This window comes from Lagenorhynchus albirostris, chromosome 13 (genome assembly GCF_949774975.1).
Source record: "Lagenorhynchus albirostris chromosome 13, mLagAlb1.1, whole genome shotgun sequence".
NCBI classification, from domain to species: domain Eukaryota; kingdom Metazoa; phylum Chordata; class Mammalia; order Artiodactyla; family Delphinidae; genus Lagenorhynchus; species Lagenorhynchus albirostris.
The window spans coordinates 10,583,177-10,607,740 of record NC_083107.1 but is presented as its reverse complement, the minus strand read 5'-3'; the positions used below and the strand labels follow the sequence as shown (position 1 = coordinate 10,607,740).

Below are 24,564 nucleotides of genomic sequence, written 5' to 3'. Positions count from 1 at the left end.
AGTATTTAGGGATAAGGTTGTTGATGACGACGACTTCCTTTGAAATGCGTCACAAGGTAAGATGCAAGAATGGATGGACAGATACAGAATCAAGGAAGTAAAATGTGAAAGGCAGAATCTAAGTGGTGGGCATATGGGTGTTCTCTGTACATTCTTTCAACTTTTCTGTATGTCTGAAAATCTCCATAATAAAATGTTGAGAAAAAAAAGATACCAAGACTGGAGGAAATGTATTTCCAAGATGTAAGAGATTTTTACCCAGAATATACAAAGAGCTAATTATCAATAGGAAAAATAAAAAACCCAACTGAAAAGAAGCAAAGGGAAAAAAAGCAGATACCCACAGTGTCTGAAAAGATCATCCTCTTTGAAAGTGGAAAATCTGAATTCAGACAACAGCACCCCTCTTCCCCCTCCAGGCTGGTATCATCTTGCGACGCCTGGCAGATGTCAGCGGGTGGTCGTGTGAAGCAGAACAGCCAGTTTGGCAGCACCTGTGAGTCTGTTGAAGCCGCTAATCCCACCACCCTGAACCATCAGCCGGCACCTCTCCTGCAGGTTGGTGAAGAAGGGACCGGGCAGCGCCGAAGATGCAGAAAAGCCATAGCAGGACACCAGGCAAGGAGCTTTTATTCCTGTGCGCAGTGGTTAGAATGGAGTCACTACGGAAAAACCTATGACCTCCCGCTAAGTCAGAACCACATACTGACTGTACAGCGTTTACAGAAAAGCAAGACTGCTGAATAAGTAAACACACACACACACACACACACACAGCAGAGAAAATGGGCTGGAAAAATCCAAACTCCTGCCTTGCTGAGGAAGCAGGATGAGCAACGAGCCAGAACCACCACTTGATTTGAAATAAATGTATATATACACACAGGTACTGCTTGCCTAATGAAAATGAAAGGCATTACTCCATCACCAGCTTAAAACAAAGCTCACCCAAGCTTTAACTTTCCCAGCACTTATTTCAGAGCAAAAGTGGCAAATTACATAATTTATTTAGGATTTTATAACCTATATCCCCAAATCAGCCTATTTCTCTCTGCCATCCCTAAACTAGTTCACACCTACCACGCAGCACAGGTCTCTCAAAACTCCGTGGACCCTTGTAAGATGGCAGTGGTTTTTTTCTCTCTCTCTCTCTCACACACACAAACACACACACACACACGTCCAGGCACCTGTTGATTCGTGGCTTCAAGCAGGTGCTATAGAACAGCTTTCTATTAGAGTCAAACCAGACTTCCATCCTTTGAATTTTCTTCAAACTGTGAGATGGGGTGAGATGGCAGGGTAATCTGCTATAATCACTAATCAATACAGTTCAGATCTGTCACCTAGTACCACCCCCCATCCAGGTGCTGAGTCATACCTGACTACGTGGGCAGAAAACTTTGCAGTCGCTCTCCCCAGCCACTTCAAAACTTTAAAGAGTGGTTTGCTTTTAAGTATACTACACAGAATTGACTTCAAGCGAGAATTCACGAAATCTGAGTGTCCGTAATACATTCTATGACTGATAAGGGCAGAGTGTGGGCGTGTATACATCCATATTTCAGCTGTTTCTCCACCATTTCGTGAAACAAATCAAACAGCTCACCAAAACTAGTTGAAAGTTTTATTTATATAAAATTCATTAAGAACATAAAAGATTGAGTTTCTTTAAAAAAAAAATCTGCAGTTATTTACAGCAGTATTGCACAAGTAAAGTGGCAATTACCCTGTCAAAATTCATCAGTGCAAAACACAAGTAAGCCAGGGAAATTGCAATACATATGCTACAATATGCTGGGTCCTAGGAAACAAGTTAGTGATGAATCAGTATACAGACAGATCAGTGCTATTTATAAATGAGTAGTACCTGATGAGTTCTGATACAGTAACTAGTGGTCACAGAACCTGGGCATAAAACGTTAAGAGAGCTTCTAAAGTCTGAAATTCCCAAGTAAAAGTAGTCAAGTTACTTAGCCGGGAGCTTGAGGCTGCTTCTTGCACACAATGCTGTTTGGAGCAGGACAGGAGTTACCCCAGCTGGTTTAGCGACACGCGTGGTCACATTCCTGCACACACGCATGTGTGGGGTGGACACACGCAGGCACCAGGCTAAATCAGCAGGGATGACAGAGCCATCGACACAGAACCGCTAGGAAGTCTCTTTCAAGCTTCCACTTCTTAACAGCCAGTCCAGTGGGGCCCCCAACCTCTCTCGAAGGCTTTGGAGAAGCAGAAGGAAAGCGTCACCCTGAAGAAGCAGGTGGATCAAATGCAGGGACCGAATGGTTCAGGGCAGGGGCTGTACAATTAGTTCCTGAAGACACACAGTTTAGTTCGCACCTCAAAGCACAGGAAGCCACAGAGCGGGTGGCGGGAACTCAACTACTCATCAGTTGCCAGTGAGGGGTTAGGGGTGTGAAGAGGTCCTGATGTGTCTCTGGAAGCAGGGGCCACTGGTCCCACTGTGCCTCATCCTGCCCGGCCCCTGCCCTCAACAATCTCACGACGGCACCTCCAGAAGACGACGTTTCCATTTCTCTGAACATAGTATTGTAAGGGATAAATTTTCAATGGAAAAAATCCTTCCCAACTGCCAATAACACATATTGGGTTGGCCCAAAAGAAGTTCGTTCGGGTTTCTCCATAAGATGTAATGGAAAAACCCGAACGAACTTTTTGCCTGCCCCCCCCGCCACACACACACACAGACACACACACACACAGACACACAGACACACAGACACACACACACACAGACACACACACACACACACACACACACACACGTATATATTTTGGCTTTAAAATACGGCCTGGAGTTAACAGCATTTGCTTCCATGAGAAGCTAGCCATTTGGGAACAAGAGAAAGTCACTGGAAAGTTCTAGAGTAGAATTTGACAGCCTGCTAGGTTTATGGTCTCTCACTGGTATCTAAACACAAACTTCATCATGAGGACAGCAAACTCTACGAATCTAAACCCATTTGACTAGAAATACCAGGAACCAAAGCTGGAGGGCCACCCCGGGGAGACCGCGTGGCCTGCAGTGAGGTAACCAGTGGCCACCTCGAGTTAAAGCAATTAACAGGACAGCAGGGGCTAGGGGTCAGGGAGGTCAACACTTTTCAGAATTTAAGACATTAAATAAGCTGGAAATAAATATACAACATCTCTACAAGTTACAGCATCATGAAACAGTAGGACACATTACACAGAAAAAGAATCTACAATATTTACAACCCTCAATTCTGAAAAAGTTTAGTAAAAACAGTGAATTTTTTTTTTTTTTTTTTTTTACTCATTTATGCTGTACAAAATCTTACAAGAAAGGTAAAGGAAACATAATAATTGCACACAGACGTTTGGCTCAGTTGATAAGTAAAGTATGACTTCCTAATCTAATAAATAGTCAAAATATATACAATATTAAGAAGGGGAAACAGGAGACGGCTGTCGTCTACTGTGTACATTTTGTTTTTGTTTTTTTAACTCGGAAGAAATTTTCACCTGGTTTCTCCACAACCAAGAAAAAAAAAAAATTCTTCATAAACAGGAGTCCAGGTGATTTGCAGATTCACTCTTGAAGTTAATTTCGTGTGTGTTTATTGCATTTCTGTGAAAAGTCACAGGACACTTTCTACAAACCTCACGTGAGACGAGGTGGTCAAGGCACAAAACCCGCATTCAGTTTCCAAAAAGGGATCGAGTTATTTTTTTCTCTATAAAAAGTCAAAGAAAGGAAAAATAAGAAGTCAAAGGTACACCCACAGTGGGTATACTTTCTGCAGGGAGGCATCTTGATAAACAGATACGTACAGTACAGAGACGTCCAGTCACCTCTCTTAAGTCCTGGGGCAACATCCTCTTAATACTTCTACAATTCATAGAATCTCTAGTTTCCTCACCAGCTGCTTCCACGGCCAGCCCGGGGGCCTGGAGGCCGCCGAGCCCGAGGTAAACTTGCACGTGGGCGAGCGAGCGCTCAGCCCCCGGGCACCAGGGCTGAAGGAACAGAATAAAGTGCTCCAGTCCGAGAGACTGGCCCGTATAGAGATCCTGGGAAGGGAGCGGCCCAGAACCAAATACGTCTTTGGTGTGTGTGTCCAGCAGGCCCACGGCTGCAATTCCACCAACCACCTTAACAACCGCGTGGACTTGAGGACCCTGCAGAGGGGTTCAAGACATGTCAAGGACACAAGCTGAGACTCAACACAGCTTTAAAACAATTCAAGACCCCAAGAAGATATCTGGGGAAAAGAAAATTTTTAGAAGGAAGAATATTTGGAGTCAAATATCTCTACCTAAGAAGAAAGTGTATATGCAACATATATATATATATATACTTATATAAAATTATGAAGATACAAAAGGAATCAATTTTTCCAACTGATAACGTGAAAACACTGGTTCTCGATGGGCCAAAAGCAAATACGACAGCTGTTGTTGGCACTGTTGACTCATCTGAAAAATCACGTATCTTTTTTTAAAAAGCTGTTTAATGATCTGAGGTTTCTAAAACTATGAGTGATGGGGTTCACAGAACGATCTCTACCTCCCCTCTTTCAATGCCCCCTAATCTTTCTTGGGTCTCCCCAGTAGTTTAACTGCCTTTGAAAAGACTGACCAACTCGTGGGCTTCCATTCTCTGCCATAATCGCGGCAGGCGCGGAGGAAGGGCATCCCCAACAGAAGTGGCTGCGTGAAGGGGGCCTGACGAAATCCAGCCGTCCCAAGGGAAGTGGAACAAGTGATACAGACATCTGTCAGAAGGCCAAGGGACCATTTCAGACTTGTGTCCAACGGGGTTTTTTATGGAACTGCTGAGAGCAGAATTAAGTCTGTATTTCAGAGAGTGGGAACCGAGTGTTAGCCATCAAAAGCCAGATGAACTCTGAGTTGGACCAAAAGCCAGGATGCCCAGGAAACAGCTGTCTCAAGTCCCGCCCATAGCCTGCGCCGATTCCCACAAGGGCTCGAGCTTGGATACCTCGACGGAACTCAGCTGCACGTGGGCATGTGAACCACCTGGGGCCTCAGGCTGAGAGTCCGTCCTGTGATGTGGGAAGGCCTGCAACCAGAAAAGCCAACAGTGCATACCTTGTGTTACGACTGCCATTGCCTCTTCAGAACACTTCTAAACGACAAGCCCGTCAAAACCAAACGAAAACCAACATCGAGCACCTCCCAGTGAGTAAGCTACCAATAGACAAACAGACCTGTGTCTGATACAGGCAGATACTAACTCATGTTCAGACCCACTTATACTTTTGACCATGAAAATACACTGGACCAAATGTGTGCATCAGCGTCCAACAGGCTGGAGGAGCATCACCAAAGGACGTAAGGAGAAACACAAAGAGAGTCTGAAATTTTGCCACAGATGCAACTGAATTTAAGGAGGTAAGTAGATATTTACAAAATGGGAGTGGCACGTCAATACAGGCTGACAAGAGACCCCTCTGCCCCTTTTACCAGTTCCATTTCATAAGAACTTTTTTGGTATTAATAATGATGACTTAAAAAAAAAAAAAGGTCCAAGAAGCAATGGCAGGGAAGGGAGGAGCCACATCATACCTCTCCTGTTTAAAAATGCTGTACGGTGACCTCTAAAAATAAACTAAGGCAGCTTTATAAATCAGCTGGCTCAGTTTCCACCGTGGAGTTTACACAATCCTCTGAGAGTAGGCAAAGGTTCTTAAAATTTTAGTACAAAAATCACTCACGAGTTGGTTAAAAAGTTTCCGTTTCCTTTTTGAAAAACCTGTTCTTATCAAAGAAGGTGGGGGGGAAAAAAAAAACGGCATGTAAACACCATTCTTGCATAAAATCCTGCTCCAAAGAACCATGATTTGTACATTGTTTAAAAAGAGAATCCTCCCTCATTTACATTCACAACAAGCTTCTGTTAGAAATTCGGCCGCGTGGTGATGATGAAACACAAGGTCAGGTCCACGTGCAGCTCGGACACGCCGGCAGGCTCCCCGCCCGCCCCCTCCAGCGAGGGACCTCGGGCTGCACAGCAAGGGCACCGAGACACCGAGGTGCTGCGCTTGTCGGTCTGAACGAGCAAAATGTCCGCACATCCCGGCTCCGTGAGGAACCCGCTGTCACTGCATCCTCCACACCAGACGGATGATGTGGCGTAACAGCCGTAAGATAACCATTTGTGGGGGACCTTCGGCCGCTTGGTGATTATTCAGAAAGACCTGAAACAACAAAAGGAAAGCTCCTTAATTTCCAGCCCCGACTTATTTCGGGGGCTGGCGGGGGAACCCATATTTAAGGGGACAACCAATCCCATCTGAACAGCTATGAAGGTGCCTCTTAAAGGGCCACTTCTTCCCTGAGACGTCGCTGCAAAAAGAGCAGGCGCACCAAATGATGGTTTGCTTTAAAGCGACCAAAAGGATGTTTGGAAAGCTCAAAGAGAATCCCTGAATCTGTTTCCCCCCACCCTTTTTTTTTAATTGTAAACTCTTGTAAATTCTTCTTTGGAATAAAGGAGGCGTTTACCGTTCACAAGATTATTTATGAGCTGCAATTCTTCCCTGTATTCCCCCATTCAACCTGGGCTGCCACAATCAGACAGACAGAAAGCGTGAGGACACTTTTTTCTTGCATCTGTAGTGGAAATCTTAGCAGACAGTAACTGCCCCAGGTCTGTCAAAGAGATGCACTGTTTCTCCTTCTAAAAACCACATATTCTTTCCACAGGTGATGCCATCGCTGGCCGGAGCTGCCTTGATCAGGAAACGTAGCAACCATTGGAAAATGAGTATCCCCACCGGCTCTGTGCAGGTGCTGGAGGAAAGCCACCCCAAGTCCTGGAGTTGGGGGGGGGTCCCGTGAAGAGAGGCGCAGGTAAAGCAGATGGAAGAGAGGAAAGAAAGAACTTGGTGGCTGCGAGGTAACCGCCTTACTGCCCAAGTTACCAACATTCAAAATACGGTTCAGACTCCCTCAAGGGTGAGTTTCGGGTGGCCGTCATTTACTTGAGAAATCAGTGATTGGGGGTAATTTGCCCTAAGAAGCTAAATAAAGTGGAGCACTGATGCGCCACCGCGCCTCTGCCTGTCGGTGGGCAGCTCCAGTGGGTAAGCGCTGTTGGTCCAGGGCTGCGGCCACGGTCACCGACACAGGCGGCGTCAACCACTGGCCCCTCCAGTACCCCGGAGTGGCGGGCAAAGAGCGATGAAAAATAGAAAAGCCCTGTTTGCTGGGGATCACCATAGGATCATGACAAGCTGAGAAACTGTTCCAAAGGAAACGGCCAGCGTATTTCAAGGTCTCAGAGGTCCCCGGGTCTTCCACCTTCGAGCTCTAATCCATTTCGCGGGTTAAGTGCAGGGTGTAAACTCAGAACAGCCAAAGCTGGTAACAGAGCACATCCGCCTCCATGTCAGGAGCTGTGACCGGTTTCCCTGTTCAGGTCTGAAATCCACACCCCAGGCCAGCTCCCTGCTCTGTCTGGAGTACTCCACCAACCCCCTTCTCACTCCGGCGGGCCGGGGGGTGCTTTCCAACACACATCCACGGGACCACCTGCCACGGGGCAGGCCGAGGACGGGCGTCCCCTTCCCAGACACAATCGCTGTCCACAGACGCCAGCTGCAAGCAGAGCTCCTTCTTCGCCACTGTTTACACAGCCCTCTGGGGCTCGCTGTACGGGATGGAATTGTGATAAGGCCGGAGCACTTCCCTTGCTCCTTCCAGAACCAGGAGCCAGACTGAAGGAAATCAGCTTTATGTAAGCGATTCCTGTAGAGGCGCTCCGTAACCACAGTCTGCGATTTTTATCAGCCTGACACACAAGATTGCTTTGTTTTGATTTAACTTTCAAAATTACTTTGCTTCTTCTGGGTGAGAATAATTTAGGGGAAGGTTAATTTTAGTTGAGACTAATATTAACAGGTTGAAAGAGGCTTATTCAAAATAAAACCACGACTTACTAAAATGAAGAAAGTGTATGCAGAGCTGAGCTGAACTATCACTTCAAGGTGGGAAATCTCAAGCCAAACAGTTGTCGCTTCTGGCCTCAGGAGGACCGGAGAACGGAGTCCAAATGACGCCACGAGGGGACTGGGTCATACAGTAGGGACAGACCCCCAACTGCTGACACTTAGCCAATTTTATATTCCAGAACTGGCAGCGTCTGAGAGGAGAAACCTTCCACGCACCCTTGAGGACAGCAGGTGTAGGATGAGAGAAGTCTTCCCAAGTTTTTTAGACTGTTGCTTTCGTATCACATGAAAATAATATGGGGGCGGTATGCAAAGACATGCCAGGGTGGCAGGGGAATGCAAGAAAGATCTGTTAAAAGGAACACCCGATCCCTGACAAACGAGAAGATGCTACAACATCCGGGTTAGCGAGGATACGGTGACACCTGGCCCCTCAACAGCACGCGTGACAACACGGCACACGCCGTTAAACCAGCGAATGATTGCTTTTGGACGACATTCCATGGGAAGCCATTACCACTGATTCCAAGAGGCCTGGCAGCCCAGAAAGCCCTCGACAGCTGGCAGGGCCCGCCGAAGCTGCTGCTAGCACAGCGTGGATGGCCCGCACCTCACGAACAGCTGGAGGATGGGCAGCCGGCGCCAGGGCAGACACGCCGCCCTCTGACACCTGCAGCCGCACTGATCAGCTTCCTTACCGGAGTCACCGAGCACACGGTCTGGGCCTGACGATGCTAACGTAGGGCAGACGTGGTCGGCCCAGCCAGCATGAGATCCTAGGCTTCTGGCCTCCAGGAATGTGAAGAAATACATTTCTGCTGTGTAAGGCCCCCTGTCCGTGGTCCTGTGCTCTGGCCGTCCTAGCAAACTAATACACGCACTCATGCTTAATCATCCTTCCTGGTCCTTCACCTTTTAAGTGAAAAACAAAACTTCTTAGCTCAGAGTTGCGTAATGCTGTTTTAGTCTAAATCATAGAAACACTTTAGAAAGATATATTACAATGATTCATTTGGGGGAAGAACTAAAAAACTAAATACACTCCTAGGTACAAACAATTTATGTCTTACACACACACGTGTACAAAGTGCAGGATCCCATCCAACTGGGATTTTCATCTCCGTGGTCTAGATCAAGGAGCGGATTATTTGGGGTAATTGACTTCTGTGGCCATCCTGACAGTCCACGCTCCTCTCTGGCTGGGGGGCTCCGGCATCACAGGCAACGCTCGACTTCGTAGCCTGTCTGCACCCAGTTAAGTCTCATGCGCGTTCCCGAGTCGCCAGCACCGCATGCAGGAGAGCACGGCGCAGCCCACCGTATAGGGCGCCCACGGTACCACCATCAATGAGAAGAGCCCGAGAGAAAGCTACCCTGTCTCGGGAGCCAGAGGCAGGCAAGTGCAAGTTCCCACCTTGCAGACAGAAACACATCCACATGTTCCAGTGAAGCCTGAAGCCTACACCCAAACACAGTCAAGATGCGGAGGGTCCTTCTTGTCCAAAGAGCAACACGACAGCATCTCCTTTACGGAGCTTACGCTCTGCTGAGGGACAGAGCCATGCGAATGAACACGATCTGTGACAAGGGTAATACAGAGGTAAAGACGATGACAGAGAAAGAAGCATCGGCCAGAGAGGCGGGCAGCGGGGCCAGGAGAGCCGGGCAGGAAGGCACAGAGCCAAGCCCCATGCTGAGTCAGAGGAAGGAGAGTTGCTGGGAGGAAAGGAGAGGGAATTACAGGAGGAGAGGCGGGGCCCTGCATGCAAGAAGGAGCAGATGGCTTGGGAAAAGTATTTTATGGTAAAATATAGTACTCGATTTTTCACAGTAAGCCAGAATGAAAAGCAGTGTCAAATTCCGGGGCTGCCCCATCCAGGAATCATCTCGTAAAGGCAAGCGATGGACTCGGGAGCCCTGAGTTTCCCTGGACAGACTTCGGTTTTCTTTGAAGATGTGAAATACGACCTTGGAGACAGTGTCAAGGGCATTCAGCAGGGAATCCCGAACAGCTCCCTGCACGTCCACACCAGAGGCCACAGGCTCACCTGGGTGGCAGACAGGGTGGGCTGCACCGAGGGTCCGCCCTGGAGTGGGGAGCAGGGTCCAGGCTGACTTGTCATGACCGGGGAGCAGCCCATACGTTGAGGAGCTGGGCCTCTGCGTGGGGTGGGACAGGAGAGGAGGCTCAGGGACTGGACACAGCGCCGGCGACCACCATGGCTTTAGCACCGGGACCGCCTCAGGTTGCACTCGAGACCACCAATCAAGTATCGGGGAACTAAGTTACATTTTAATGCCAAAACAACAATCACAGCCAAACCAGGGAAGCAGGTGTGCCGCATGCAACAGAGGCCTGGAGCCCAGGCTGCCCCGGGCAACCGGCCAGGTTGACCACAACATACCTGCAGTGGGCCGCTCTGTTCCCGCTTCACTCTCCTGCAGATGGAGAGGAGCCCAACCTCTGCAAAGTACACAAGACACAGCAGGCCTTCGGACTCTGTGAGCCTGAGCTTGGGGATGAGAAGGGTCGCCCACCGTCACCGATAAATGGAACCTGGCACACGCCTTTTCTGTCTTCATGACCCCCCGAGCCAGCGTGGCTCTCCTGCCCTTTCACAGACGGAGCTTGCAGGAACCACCAGGTCACCCCGACAGTTCAGCTCAACTCCAGCTCAGTGCAGAACACACACTCACCAACCCGGGCCCCAAAGGCAGGGTCAAACCTTGCTGGGCCAAGTGACTCAGTACGTACAACCCACAGGTACACTCAGCATTACTCAAGGGGTTTACCGACTCAAAACCACAGAGGTGCGCACAGTGCAATAAAAACAAAGGTTGAGGAAGATCACAAATATTAAGAAAGAGAGACTTATCCTGGGAACTAGGGCTGAGATTTGCTGCAAAAGAACCACAGTTTAGGGAAGAGTTTCCTGACAGTCAAGGTAACAAGGACATTATTTTTCACCATCTTATCAAAAAGAGCTCAATACCAAACTCTAGGAGACAAACCAAAAGGCAAGGTATATCCGCAGAACTCTGAGACTGAGCAATTTTTTAAAACTTGTTTCTTATAGAATTTCAACACTGAATGCCTAAGACATCCTAATCTTTTTTTTTTTTTTTTTTAAGGTAGATACATTTTTAAGTGGGAACACGTTATAGAAGACTGAACTTTGGACTCTGACACCAGGAAGGACTCTGACAAAGAGAGAACCTCTTTGTCAGAGGATGGAGTGTCTGTCTGTCTAGATGGTGTCTGCTCCCCCAGGGGCGGTCAAGGCACCTTCCAGAACAGTGCTGAGAGCTGCCATAATCACAGGTGACAGAGTGAGGCAAGGGACAGAGTGGCCCTGGTGATGGATGGAAGACCACCTCGACCCATTTCATAACCCATAGATCTAAATGTTATTTTAAGTGACAAGCGCGTGACAGAGGTCAGAGAGGAACAGGGCCCATGTGTGATGACTCGATATGGAGACTTGCTAAGAAGACCTGGTCTCTCTCCACTTTAAGACCAAGAACCACAGTCAAAGGACATCTCAGCTCAGATTCCAGTGCAGCCTCCACATCCACTGCTGTACTCAGGTGTCAGACATGCTGCTGCAATGCTGTCCAAAGACCAAATTCACTTTCTATTTATCACCAAGGCAACATGGGCATTTGCATAGCTAATGCCTAACACGCTTTGATGTCAACACAGCTGTGGAAAGGGTGCTAGTGGAGCTCCTTGGCCGGATGCGGTGCCCCTTCCACCCCAAGCACCAGAGGCGAGCTCTCCCACTAGGGTGATGATGTGATCCTCAAACGTCGCAGAAAGACTGCATCTGCACAAATCCCGCTTTCCAATTTTCAGTGCATCATTTCAAAGAATCTATTACAGGTACCGCTTTTGGTAGGACAAAATACTCACTTCTCCCATTAACCTGGCATGCGCTGGATTTTCTTAGTACAATACCTCCCCCTCCCCGCAGCAGATCTCTAGATAACTTGTCGGCCCCCCGGCCCCACGGCTCCAGCTGGCTGAAATGAAGAACCCCCGGCCCGTGACCTTCGAGGTGTGTCACCCACGGAGAAGCCGGAGAGACGGCTCTTACAACTCCCGCACGAGGCACCATTAGACAAAATATTAGATGCAGAGCAAGAACACGCTGTTCTAAAATGCCCCAGCCTCCGACACATGCTAATGAGATGTAAGCACTTTAACCGCAGCTCAAACCCCTCTGCTTTGGCTCAGCTGGAAGAAGTCTAGCGGAGGATGACGTGATAGGCTGATTATTTCTGTATGTCTGCAGGAGGGCCGAGCCTCAAAGTGCATCTCCATTTCCTCCTCAAGAGATTAAAAAAAACCCCAGCTCGACCTCTCTGAAGTCCCCCTCCAGGCACCTGCATCTCCAAATGGTTATGTGTTGATGGCCTCCGGTGCCTCAAGGGCCAGGCAGCCATGCAGGTGTGCCCACCTGCCACAGTGTGAGCGAGCACACAGGCCACATCCAGCTTGGTGCCCACCCAGCCATTCACACACACACCAGCGCCTCAACCTCGGCTCACATCTGTGTAACCCAGACAGACGCAGCACGTCCGGGGTCCCCACCCCATGCCCCCGGGGGTGCCCCCCCCCGACATTTCCTTTAACGAGCTGGGTACTTAGCAGACACGCAGGTGAACCAAGTTACTAGTATCTCTCTATCCAAAGCTTAAAGACCGATGGAGAAAAGTCTCAACTACAGTTCAAAGTGAGAGAAAACAGAAGGATGGTAGCACGGGATGATGGATAGCATTTTCCAGATGCATCTCTAAATGTTTTGGTTTAATCGTCACTACGAGACTGACCGAAAATGGGGCTCCTGAAGGTGGGCAGATGGAATCTGACCCCAAGGTCCCTGCCATTGCCTGTGAGCTGCATCTTCCTACGAGATGGAAAGCCCTCGTTCAGCCCTCCACAGCCACGGTCTCCATGGAGATAATCTGAGACCCATGCTCTCGGGGAAGGTCTCAGGGAAACACAGCAGAGCTGATGTCACAGGAGGGAGGCTCTTCTCTCTCACAGGCTCTGGCGCCTCCGTGATGGGCTCCTTCTCTTCGTCTTGTCATTGTTCACGTGGTGTGGATATGGCATGTGTCAGACAGGTGTGCAAGGCTCTTAAGACCACAACTGCCTTATCCAACTCCAAGGGAGACACTCATTAAACCTGAGAACTGTATCCCAAATAAATGGTAGGCATCAATTTATCCCGCCCACAGCTGGCTGTGCTACGAAAACTGTCATTCTATCAACCTGTGTGCGACAAATGCGGGGCATCATCTCATGAGATAGGATGGGCCCAGTTTTAATGTTTGATAGGCAGATTCTTCATTATTCTTTTCTCAGACAGTAACAGAAAGCATCTCATTTTGTTAAACTCCAACATGTGATGAACGAAGGCCTCAAAGAGGGCCATCTGAGAACATGCATCTCTGGACGTTAAGTACGGTTTACGCTATTACCAAACAAGCTATAATTTTGACCTCTCCCCGTCCACTAGCTACAGAAGACCATCTATAGAAGAACAGCCCTTCCGAAAACGAGGCTCAAACAGCACGGGGAATTTCACTTGTTAGGAAAGACGACACATACAGCCTTCAAGTTCACATACAGTACAGCTGACCCTTGAACAATACGGGTTTCAACTGCGCAGGTTCACTTACACACGGGTTTTTTTCAGTATTGGTACCTGTTTCATTTTACAGATCTTTAGATTAGCGAAGTGGGGGGGAAAGTTTGTGTTCAATTAGAGATCACAATATGTGGAATCAAAAGGACTAGAGTTTGAGTCCTGATTCTATCCACACAGTTTCAGCTTCCTGCCCTTGGGTGAGTCATTTATCAATTTCCTTTGTCTTGAGGCAGGGATGGCAGTGCGTGGATTTTTGACTCCAAGGAGGGTCAGCGTCCAGAGCCCCTTTGATGTTCCAGGCTCAACTTACATGAAAATGCTAATGTGTTGACACCGATTAAACTGTGGTTTCCCTCAGAACCAGCCTGCAAGCCACCTTTTCTTCTCTACCTTGTGTGGTTCAGGGCTACGCTTCCCTCTATGTCGTTCGGTCAATTCATGCCTGCACACGCCCGAGACAGAAGTAGGAGGCAGGCAGTGTGAACAAAAGATACACTGTCTCTTGTGATCAAACGATGAAAGGGTTTTCATCTCCTTCTTGGCCCTTCTAGAGAGCCTGTCCTAGCATCGCGTGCCGCTGTCCACTGCAGCCCCCCACCGGGACATCCCCGTGCCACCGCTAACCAAGAGCAGCCTATCTGAGCACAGAGTGCCTTAGGCTGGACACGCTGATGGCAAGGCAAGAAGGCGAGTGATCCTAGCCTCGGTACTGGGGGCAGGGGGGAGCCGGGGCACGCTGGTCAGAGAACGGGGCTGACCACCCCAAGAGCACGTGTCTTCACGTTCTCAAGGGTCTAGCACCCTCTCCGTGGCCTCAGACTGCAACCCCAGCCAGGGCCAAGAATCCCATCCAGTTGGACACCATCCCCAAGAACCTGCGGTGAGCACAGGGCATCCCACGCCTGCAGGGGACCGGAGCCCACACCTGCTGACGCTCCCTCCAGCAGACGGGACCTGGACTTGCACTCACGCAATTTCTGAATTGCGAAAGAAGCCAGCAGAGGCTATCAAAAACAACAGGAAAGCTGGCTGTCTGGGTGGGGGCCCCCACCCGCGGGGAAGAGGAGGCATCAGGGTACCAGCTGCTGCACCGCGGCTCCCAGCCAGCTGCTTGCCCTCTTCAGAAAGCCCCAGAGAGAGATGCAGTTTCCCCACTGACGTCCCTGGCTGCCCGGTGTTCCCCGAGAGCCCTCGCCCTCCCTCCCCGGAATCTCACAGAGCTGGACATGGGGAGCTATGGAGCCAGGACACCGTATGGTTGCAGGTCATCCAGCAGCGGATCCCAGAGCTCCACCACTTCTCTGGACCCTTGGGTTCTGTCCCACTACGTGCTCTACGTGTGCCTAGGCTGCTGCAGCACTTTAATGCCTAATGACATGGTGGAGACGCACCACGGGGCTGCCACTGGCCAAATCTGTGACAATCTGAGCATTAAGTATCGAGAGGAACACATAGTAACCTGCTGAACTAAACACGGACCCATGAACTAAAGTTGACAAACGAAGTAAACACAGGGGAGAAAGGGAAGTTCTTCCTCATTTATACACACTTTCCTTCTGTGATAAATGGAAAAGTACTGACTTTGTAGTGGAGGACGCCACCTCTGACCAGAGTCCCAGGAATGGGACAAACTGACACCCAGTGCCTCCCGATACGATGCATGGAGGAGGACACAATGTCACACTGTTGGGACGACTGGCAAAGTCTGCATGAGGCCCACAGACGACACGACAGTACTGCCACGTTGTTAATCTCCCAATCTTGCTAATTACTCTGTGGCTGCATGAGAGAATACTCCTACTCTCAGGAAGGACACACTGAGGAATTTAAGAGTAAAGGAGTATCGTGCCTGCAGTTCGTTCTCGAAGAGCTCAGAAAATAGTTTGCACACAGGTCGGTACAAGGAGGGAGGACGTTAAAGCAAACATGGCACAATGTTAACAGCAGGGGACTCGCGTGGCAGATGCAAGAGGGGTCTTTGTACCATTCCTGCAACTTTGGCGTCAAAGTCTGCAATTATTTCAAAACAGAAAGTTACAAATATACACCAGACTTGGAGCAGTAAAACTCCCATCAGGTAGAGGGGCGGGTCGCCCTGCCCTGGCAGGGTTCATTTGGGGCGACGACACCCACCGAGTCACAAAAGGAGAAGGGAACATGCACCGGGGCTTTGCGCTCACCTGTGCCTCTCTCACCTCCTGCTTCAAGGATTCAGACTCCACAGCTCCGTCTCATATGCTTCCCCACTGCCCTCAAGTGCACTGAGCACATGACAACTACACGACAACTTCCTCTATTGCTCTAACTGAAAAAACGGGAAAATATCCTGTCAGGCTTCGCAAGGCTTATGGCAACAAAAGACCAACACTTTACAAAACGTACTGTAAAAGTATTAAGCAAGTAGAGACACTGAACGTTTCAAAGGCTCCGATCCACCATACAGCAGCGTGGCGACGGACTCTGCTTGCCAAGAAGGGACACCTCCCCGGACAGACAAGTGCGTAACTTGGAAGCAAAATCCCTCCCATTTCCTCCCCAGGTTTCCACCCCCAATATTCAACAATGGCCCATCAGTGTGACTGCAGACAATGGACTGTTTTGAATCCAACAACTCTTAAGACAGGCGTCTGCGGCCCTGGGGTCACTGTGTCACTATCCCGAGTTTCAGAGTCTGCTGTTTTGAACTGGCTGTTTCTAAGACCTGGAGAATAAGTTTGTTTCGTTTTTGAAAAATGAGGTGATAAGCTAGAGTGTGTCCCTACTCCTCCCCCGATATTCCAGCCTTCTTAGAAAGCTAGAGTCCTTGCAATGATTAGCGACTGCATTTTTGCATTGGTTCTTTTTTAAGAGATGCCAAATAAGGTTCACGATTACAAATATTGAGAACTACTGCAATGAGACTCACTTCTATTTATCTTACCCAAAGCACTGAGAACAGGTTACAGCTCATTTGAAAAAACATATGAGCATCTTCAACATTAAACCGTGTAATATCGCTGGGAACACGGTGGGGAGGCGGGGTGTGAACTCTGAGAGGCTCTTCTCCCATGTGCACGGGAGAGGCTTGGTGATGAAGACCACCCGATGGCCTGTGTCTCCTCTGCACGTGATCTGAACGGTCCCGCACCTCGGCAGCCTACGTGTGGGCGTGGCTGTGCTCCAACCCCGCCCCCCCCCCAGCCCATGTCTCACCACCGAGCATTCGGGGCCACCACAGAGATGCATCAGCCAGACCCATCCAGGTAGGCTCGGGGGAAAGCTCTGCAGAGTCACCGATACTTCACGTCAATCGCAGAGTCATCGATACTTCATGTAAGTTCAAAGAGAAACTTTTGCAAAACCTTCTTAAACACACCTGGCTCTCTGGCCAAAGGTTCTGATCCAACCCCCGGAGGATGGAGCTGTGCTGACTCATCTCGGTGTCCAGAGCTCCCCGGACTCTGAAGGCACCGGAGGCCGGCAGCCTCACTTCTCCTGCGGAGCCCCAGCCAAGCCAGACCTGGAGCCCTAAGGACCTCTACCATCCGCTTTGAGACGGGATGGGGAGGCGGCAGGCCCAGCAGGCCGGTCAGTTCACGGCCCAGGCTCAGCCTGAGAAGCCGCCAGAGCCGTCAGAAGTGACCTCTTCCTGCTGGATTCGTGACACGTTCCAGAAGCAGGACTGGATATATTCAGCCTACCCTCTTGAAGGGACCGACGTCCCGAATATCCCAGGGCCCTGTTTCTGACCACTGTCTCCTAGTCAAGTGGGAGAGCCGAGTCCACACACAAACAGTAACCCCGAAACCCCACCAGCGAAACCGAGGCAGAAGAAACTAGGGCAACGGTAACTTCTGTGGCAAATTACACAACAACCCACCTTGCCAAAGTGACTGCCATTTCGGATCTAGGCTGACAGGGAATTTATGTTCTGTGAGCAGGTCCCCGTCAGGTGTAGGCCGCCAGGCATCCTGCCAGCTAGACCCAGTATCACAAGAAATTCCGGAGCCCGTTCATCAATGTGACATTTCCCGTTTAATGACAGAATCACACGACAGCACATTTCCCATCACACACACACATACACGCCCTATAGAAGGTACGAAGAGGATCCAGTGTGAGTTTTCTGAAACTCCCTGACTCCCTTCTGGAGATTCTATCCTGAAGCAATGGAGGACTCTCTTGTAATGGGAAAACATCTCCACGTATGTTTAAAAAAGCTGAACAGGCATTGCACGTAACAGGAAAACAAGACTGACTGAAAGCAACTTACAGGTAACATCTGTTCACTAAGCAACAGCTAGCTACAAAAGAGACTAACATTGAAAGCAGGACAGAAATATTGGGGGGTCCTAAGCATAAACTCCCTCCAGAAGAAAAAAGAAAGAAAGAAAAATCTTTAAAAAGTATTATAGGACACAATAATGTTTGACAGAAAAGGAGTCAGATGGAAAGTAACACAGTAAGAAAGAATGATATTAAATCTTATTTTGTAGAAAACAATTGTTAAGTGCTTCCTTTTCGATACATCAACAGAAATACCTTCATACATGGTTGCCAGAAAAAAGGTTAGCAAAGCCAAAATCACATTCTCTCACACATTTGCTGGTGCGCCCCTGCAGGAAGTAGTCACACATGCTCCTAAGAGCCTGACTCCCTGAGTTAAACCCTACCCATTTTAAAATGTCTTCCATGGGAATAAGGTGTCCACATGGTAACATATATGGCCCCTGGGCAAAACGAAATACACTCTGTGCCTGCAGAGTAGGATCTAAGGCTGATTTTTTTTAACCCAACAGCACACCTCAAAAATCCCAGTGGCACTCAATGTGAGGTATAAAATTTTTATACCCCCGATTACAGGCTATTAGTTATTGGCCTCCCAATACATTTCAATAAATGAACACCAAGGACAGCAGTGGGGGCTGGAATGACACAGAGGCCCCCCTGCTCTGACTCACTGCCCGGCAAATCACAGGGGAGACTTCTACTTTAAGAGCTGGCATCGTTCCCTTTGGCTAAGATGGAAGTTTAAAAACTTCTTTACTTTTGACCCAAACTGCCTCCGGGGAGGGCTGCAACTCCCTCTCTGGCTTGAAGACTACGTTAGTATTTATACGGGAATATTTCAAAGCATATACGTAATCCCTTTTTTTTCAAGCATGGAGAATTTAAGGTTTGTGCTCCTACCATCCCTTGGTCGGCCTCGGATTTTGTCTAACGGCCACCACTTACATTCAGCCATAAAACAAATGGAAAATGGGAAAGGAGGAAGAATGGTAGGTCACACATAGGTAATACCGCTCATTTCCAGAATAAGCACAGGATTATTACTAGTCTTTTCTTTTCTTTTCTTTTCTTTTTTAAATGGCAGGGAGAGGTAGGGTGTGAGGGAGAAAGGGGGTAAAGAAAACATCATTACCCTCCTTGGGTAATATGCATTAAATTCGTCTCCAATACGCCGCAACTCTTGCGCAATCCATATCTCCGGACGCATATCTGCAGGTACAGCCTGAGACTGCCTCATGGAAGCTGCATAACAAACAGAACAAAAATCACATTGTTTTCCATAGATCATTTAGAAAGTCCCAAAGGTCAGTTTCTAGAAGCAAGCCCATCTCACACACGCTTTCATGTTTTGGGACGCTCCCTAACTTCAAGAGCTACAATCATGCATTCGAGATTATGGTGGCAGGCTCTGCTACGTAACTCTGGTTCATGAATAAGGCATACAGAGTAATTTCATTTTCAACAACAACTGGAGATTCAGAATTGCCAAATTTAAAAATCTCCTGGCCAGTGAATTACATACTTCCATTTCGAGAAGGCAAACTAACACAACAACGGCACAATGGATGCTGCCCAAGAAATAGCCTCGAAACATATGAGAGTGTAAAGATTTAGGTTGTCCGTAAAGTAACTATTATATTTTGATCTTAAGGCAAGGTAAAATTCCTAGGAAAATGTCACACGTCATCGAGGAACATGAAATGGTTGTATTCAAAGCAAAGTCAGTGAAAACCTGAGACCTGAATGAGCTTGTTTCCATGGAAGGAGGTGCAGTGATACACAGCCAGTCTGCACAAGTGCCACCAAGGGGCCAAATGAAAGCATAATTGCATGTTTTGTTTCGATATTAATGCAGCCAATAAAGATGGCTCAAGTCTGCAAACACCACATGGAGAGAGGAAATGTTTTGGGTGTAAGAGCAAAGGCTTTTTTGAAAGGAGAAAAAAGAGGGAGGTTCACCCTTTCATTAAGCTGTCACTCCCATCTACACCCAGTGCATTCAGCCGTTGGTTAATGAGCCCATTTCAAAGCCACGTGACGGCCAAAAATGGAGCACAAAACTGTGAGCTGTCCAAAGATCCCACCAGCATCAGGAAGACGATATCTCCAAGTACCACGAAGAAAAGTGTTCTCCACACTCAGAGAACAGCTGGGTAACACGGGTAACAGGAAAAGAGATGAGATTATTGGATTTCAACTGCTATTCACATACGGCTTACGCTAACTTCCTGTTAAAAGGAGCACTCTGCTGGCAATTAAACACACGTGTTATGTTTTAACCACAGCGAAAAATTTAAGCACCTATCATAATCAGATTTTGCCATAACATGAATATAGCTTCCTCTTTTGTATTTTTGTAAAAAAAAAAAATCTTGTATGTTGTATTAAGAGTTTTATTTATCGTTACAAATAAAAGTGCTGTTGGTTCCTAGGTCTACAAAAGCACTTAAAAGTGAACTCTTGAGTTTTTACCAAGTCTTCTCAATCTCTTGCCCCAACTTCTCTGTACCCCTGGCCCTCACCCAAGAGAAATGATCGATGATCCCACAAAGGCTGAGAGGCAGGGCATCGTGTGTGTGTGCGCGCGCGCGCGCGCGCATGTGTGCACAGGTGTGGGGGCACTGAACAAAGAACACACGTGCATCCTCTCCAGAATCATCTGTGCTGGCAACGAGCCAGAGGGGAGATTTCCCCAAGGATGCCTGGTGAAGCGCACAAAGGCTGATGACAGGAAACTTTTGGGATACGCCAGGCATGTCCCCTGAACACCCCTCCAAGCACACAGAAAACTGCCTTGGCAGTACCTCTGTCACAAATTCCATCGTTACTCTGTACAAGCCTATTAAAATTAAAGTTTAAGTAGCTAAACCGGCAGAAAACAGAATTTCAGGGTGTATGTGATGCCAGGTGGTCTGTAATAGTTCACTCCCTTCTCCTGGGTTTGCAGTGCTTTAAGGATTTTGTCCATCACAGGTACCAAATCATTACTATCTTTTCATACTATCAGCCAATCAAGTGCTCTTTCCCTGACTTTAGCAGCTGTTGTTACAAACTCACCTTCTTCTAAGAAAAAGCCTCTTTTCTTAGAATGAACACTGTGGCCATCACCTGCAGAGTTAGCTCAGGGAGACGCATGTATCCACAGATACGAGTGACCAGACCAGCGCACAGGATGCCACGTGGTCGCTCAGAACCCCTGTCACCCACCTCTCCTGGGCTCCAGAGCCCCACTCATTTCTCACTACACTTGGCGCTCTCTTCGAGAGAGTAAATCTGCCCTCAATCCTAGAGTCAGAAATGCAGGAAATGCCAATTATCCAAAGAAAATCTGTGAAATCTAGGCTGCATATTTTACGAAGATGACAGACTGGTAAAAACTGTTGGCAAGTTACCCAAGGTTCAGTAAATCAAGACACTCACTAATTTACCCAATGAATATGAATGCCCATGAGCCAGATACTGCTCAGGAGATGGTCTGGGCACAGCAACCAAAGATGCCCAAGCCCTGCTCCCACGAGCTCACATCCCTGCAGATTAAATGCTAGACTTCAACTAAATGATAAACTTCTTCTGGACAAGGATACTCATACCTTATATTCTTGTAACACAAAACGAAGTTAACTCCCCCGGTTAACTTCCCCCAACCTGCAGGTGAAGGCTCCTGAATTCTCTTTAACACCCTCACTTACCTATGTGGTTTAGAAAGTTCTGTCTGGCTCACGGGAGGGCTGACGGCCAGAAGCACCACCATTGGAGCCGGTGCACATCAAAATGAGCACCTAGTGACTGCATCAACCCGGCCAGCAGCTGAGAAGCACATGTGGAACCTTGGGGGCCAGATCCAACTTGTTCGTCTTAGAGACAAATGCCCTGCTGTTTGTGGGGGGAAGAAGATAAGCAGATGTTTCTTCTGCAGAAAGAAGAGTTCTAACTGCTAGCTTCAATAAATGCACAGAGAGAAACACATCCCCGTGGTCTGGCAGTGAGGCCCTGGAAGCTGTACTCTTACAAGCTCCTGGTGCAGACAGTCCACAGACCAGGCCCTGAGAAATCCTGAGCAGGGGGAAGAAGCCACGGGTCAGTTCTGGGGCCCAGACGTGTGTCTTTGGAGAACACTCAGGAGTCAGGAGAGTTGTATTAGCCAAAGATAATTGGTTAGACCAGGCTTAGCATACACTAACTGATAAAACAGATCAGTAAGAGAGCTAGCAACTGTGTTTAGGTATATATATTTTTTGAAGTTTCTATAGAATAGTAACACACACTATAACTTAACGTTTGCAAAGGAGACTGATGTGTCTAGACTACTCTAACACAGCAGCTATCACCACTTGGCTTTAAGAATTGGAGTTTTTTTTTTTGCAGTACGTGGGCGTCTCACTGTTGTGGCCTCTCCCGCCGCGGAGCACAGGCTCCGGACGCGCAGGCCCAGCAGCCACGGCTCACGGGCCCAGCCGCTCCGCGGCATGTGGAATCCTCCCGGACCGGGGCACGAACCTGCGTCCCCTGCATCGGCAGGCGGACTCCCAACCACTGCACCACCAGGGAAGCCCCCAAGAACTGGAGTTTTTTGAGAAGCAAATACTGTTCTTATTTCTTGAATAAACCTAAAATGAATGACCAACATTCACCCTGCAATAAAACCTAGCCCATAAATACAGACAGTATTGGTTTTAAGGTAAGATCGTAAGCTAAAAATTCTATTTTGAATATTTTCAAAGGCATCCTATTCCTATATTTTAAAATGGTGGCCTTAATCTCAGTTAATACAGTGGATTTTTGCCACCTAAATTTCAAAGATTATTTCTCAAGTAACAAAATGTCTCCTTCTGGTGGTGCCGGGGGGGCCGGGGGCTCTTCCTTAACTTCATCACTAGTTTAATGCTGGTGTCTGTCACATGCGGTCTCATGTCACGTGAGAACCTAGCAGGGCTAAGAATGGGGTCTGGCTGACCTGAGAATTTCCTTGTCAGCCCCACGGCGGCACTGGTCGGAGCCAGAATGAAGGTTTTTATTCCCTTCATCACCAGTTTGCTGAATTCTGCCCCACAGTGGCCCAGACCACGAACCACCACGATGCGGAAGGGATCCAGGGCTCGGTCTTCCGAAGGTGAACCTGGAGCTGGTGGGGTTCAAGGGCAGGGGATACTCAAAAAACACACCCTCACTCCTACAATCCTTTCTAGATACTCAATCTGCCTGTTCCCTTGCTAATATAATCCACTTATCAAGAAGATCATTTACATTTATATCTCTAGCCTGTAAGACAGATAAGCATCAAACATAAACATTTTATTATGCTCTCTGCAATGTGTTTAACAGCCGCAAATACTGATACCTCGTCAATAAAATGGGTCTTTATTTGAAACAAAAGCTCTTATTACTTAGATCACATTTTTAACTAAGGCAATTTTACAGAAACATAAGAACTTCAAAGGGGAAACTGTGATGAGGTGTATTTTCACCCACAGAAAATGTAATTTCAGCATTTAAGAAAGCATTTCGGGCTTCCCTGGTGGCGCAGTGGTTGAGAGTCTGCCTGCCGATGCAGGGGACATGGCTTCGTGCCCCGGTCCGGGAAGATCCCACATGCCGCGGAGCGGCTGGGCCCGTGAGCCATGGCCGCTGAGCCTGTGCGTCCGGAGCCTGTGCTCCGCAACGGGAGAGGCCACAACAGAGAGAGGCCCGCGTACCGCAAAAAAAAAGAAAGCATTTCATGCCATAAACCTGGTGCTAAAAGGAGAGAGGGGAGGGAAGAGTAAAAGCACAATGAAATATAAGCAGCTCTTAATGTAAAGCTACTGCTCCAAAGCTGTAACCAGAAGTCCACACGGGGCCGGCTCCGATCCTGTAAGCACCATTCTGAGCTGGGGAACTTGCTGGGCCCAGATTTTCTAACCAAAGCCACTAATCAAAACTTTGGAATGCAACTGTGTCACACAGGCAATTCTGTCAAAAGTGCGATATGTTAGCTGAATTTTCATCAAAACTCTTGGAAACAATGCTAGAGTTTTCTGAAATCTAGCATTTCAGAATCTAGCATTTCAGGTAACCTGATTTCCTACAGGAAAAAAAAAACCCAAACCAAAAAAACCACGAGGTCTCTGATTAATCTATTTTTCTATACCAGTGTGCCGGGTGGGTAGAAAGGAGGACATTTTTTCAACGCCAAAGAACTCTGAGTTACTGAAAGATGTGCAGTATTGCATTAACTGTTGTGGTTCAGCTACAAAACTAGTTTCCAGCCTAGAGGGTAATTCCAAATCTTAAAAGCTCAGAGACTGAAAAAAAATTAATATCGTGGTTAAGTGGCTGATAGTGAAATCAGGCTGAGGCTTTCGGAAAGGGCTTTCTGTAGCGCCGCCAGCGAGAGTGGGAAAATTAAAAAAAACGAGATTGTCGATGCATAATGAGCTCGACATCCGTCAAGCCAAACCTTCTGATTTTTCCTGAACGTCCAACCGCTTCCACCCCACTGTTCCGATCGGCAGGTGTTCAAAGGAGCTGCGGTCACATTCTGACGTGCACTGCCATCTTTCCACACCCGGCTGGGCTGCTGTGCGGATGACGAGAACCATCCTGGGGGCGGCGGGACCGTGTCTTACACGTGCGCTCACTTCACTGCAATCATCCTTGGGGACAGGATGCTCTCACGTCCCAGGGCCAGCGGCTGT

General features: G+C 48.2%; 1 protein-coding gene and 1 non-coding gene across 11 annotated transcripts in view; both read right to left on the bottom strand.

The window, feature by feature from the left end:
- The window catches only part of BCL2L11 (BCL2 like 11), a 212,261-nt gene that overhangs the window by 164,574 nt on the left and 23,123 nt on the right, over nucleotides 1–24,564 (bottom strand). For 3 of the 10 annotated variants that reach the window (XR_009544066.1, XR_009544068.1, XR_009544063.1), the window contains 2 exons: nucleotides 19,023–19,132; nucleotides 2,768–6,209 (listed from right to left, as the gene is read on the bottom strand). The exons of 1 other annotated variant lie outside the window; for it this stretch is intronic. Coding sequence is in view for 3 of the 9 variants with exons in the window: in XM_060169035.1 (XP_060025018.1) it covers nucleotides 23,373–23,623 (251 nt within the window). In the remaining 6 variants the exon portion in view is untranslated. Of the gene's footprint in view, nucleotides 1–2,767; nucleotides 6,210–19,022; nucleotides 19,133–23,289; nucleotides 23,624–24,564 lie in introns of those variants that run through there. 6 more of the 10 variants (XM_060169036.1, XM_060169034.1, XR_009544064.1 and 3 more) reach the window with 5 other exon arrangements.
- On the bottom strand, nucleotides 6,550–6,680 carry LOC132532050 (small nucleolar RNA SNORA31). The gene has a single exon (XR_009544310.1). It is a non-coding gene; the product is annotated as a small nucleolar RNA SNORA31 (small nucleolar RNA).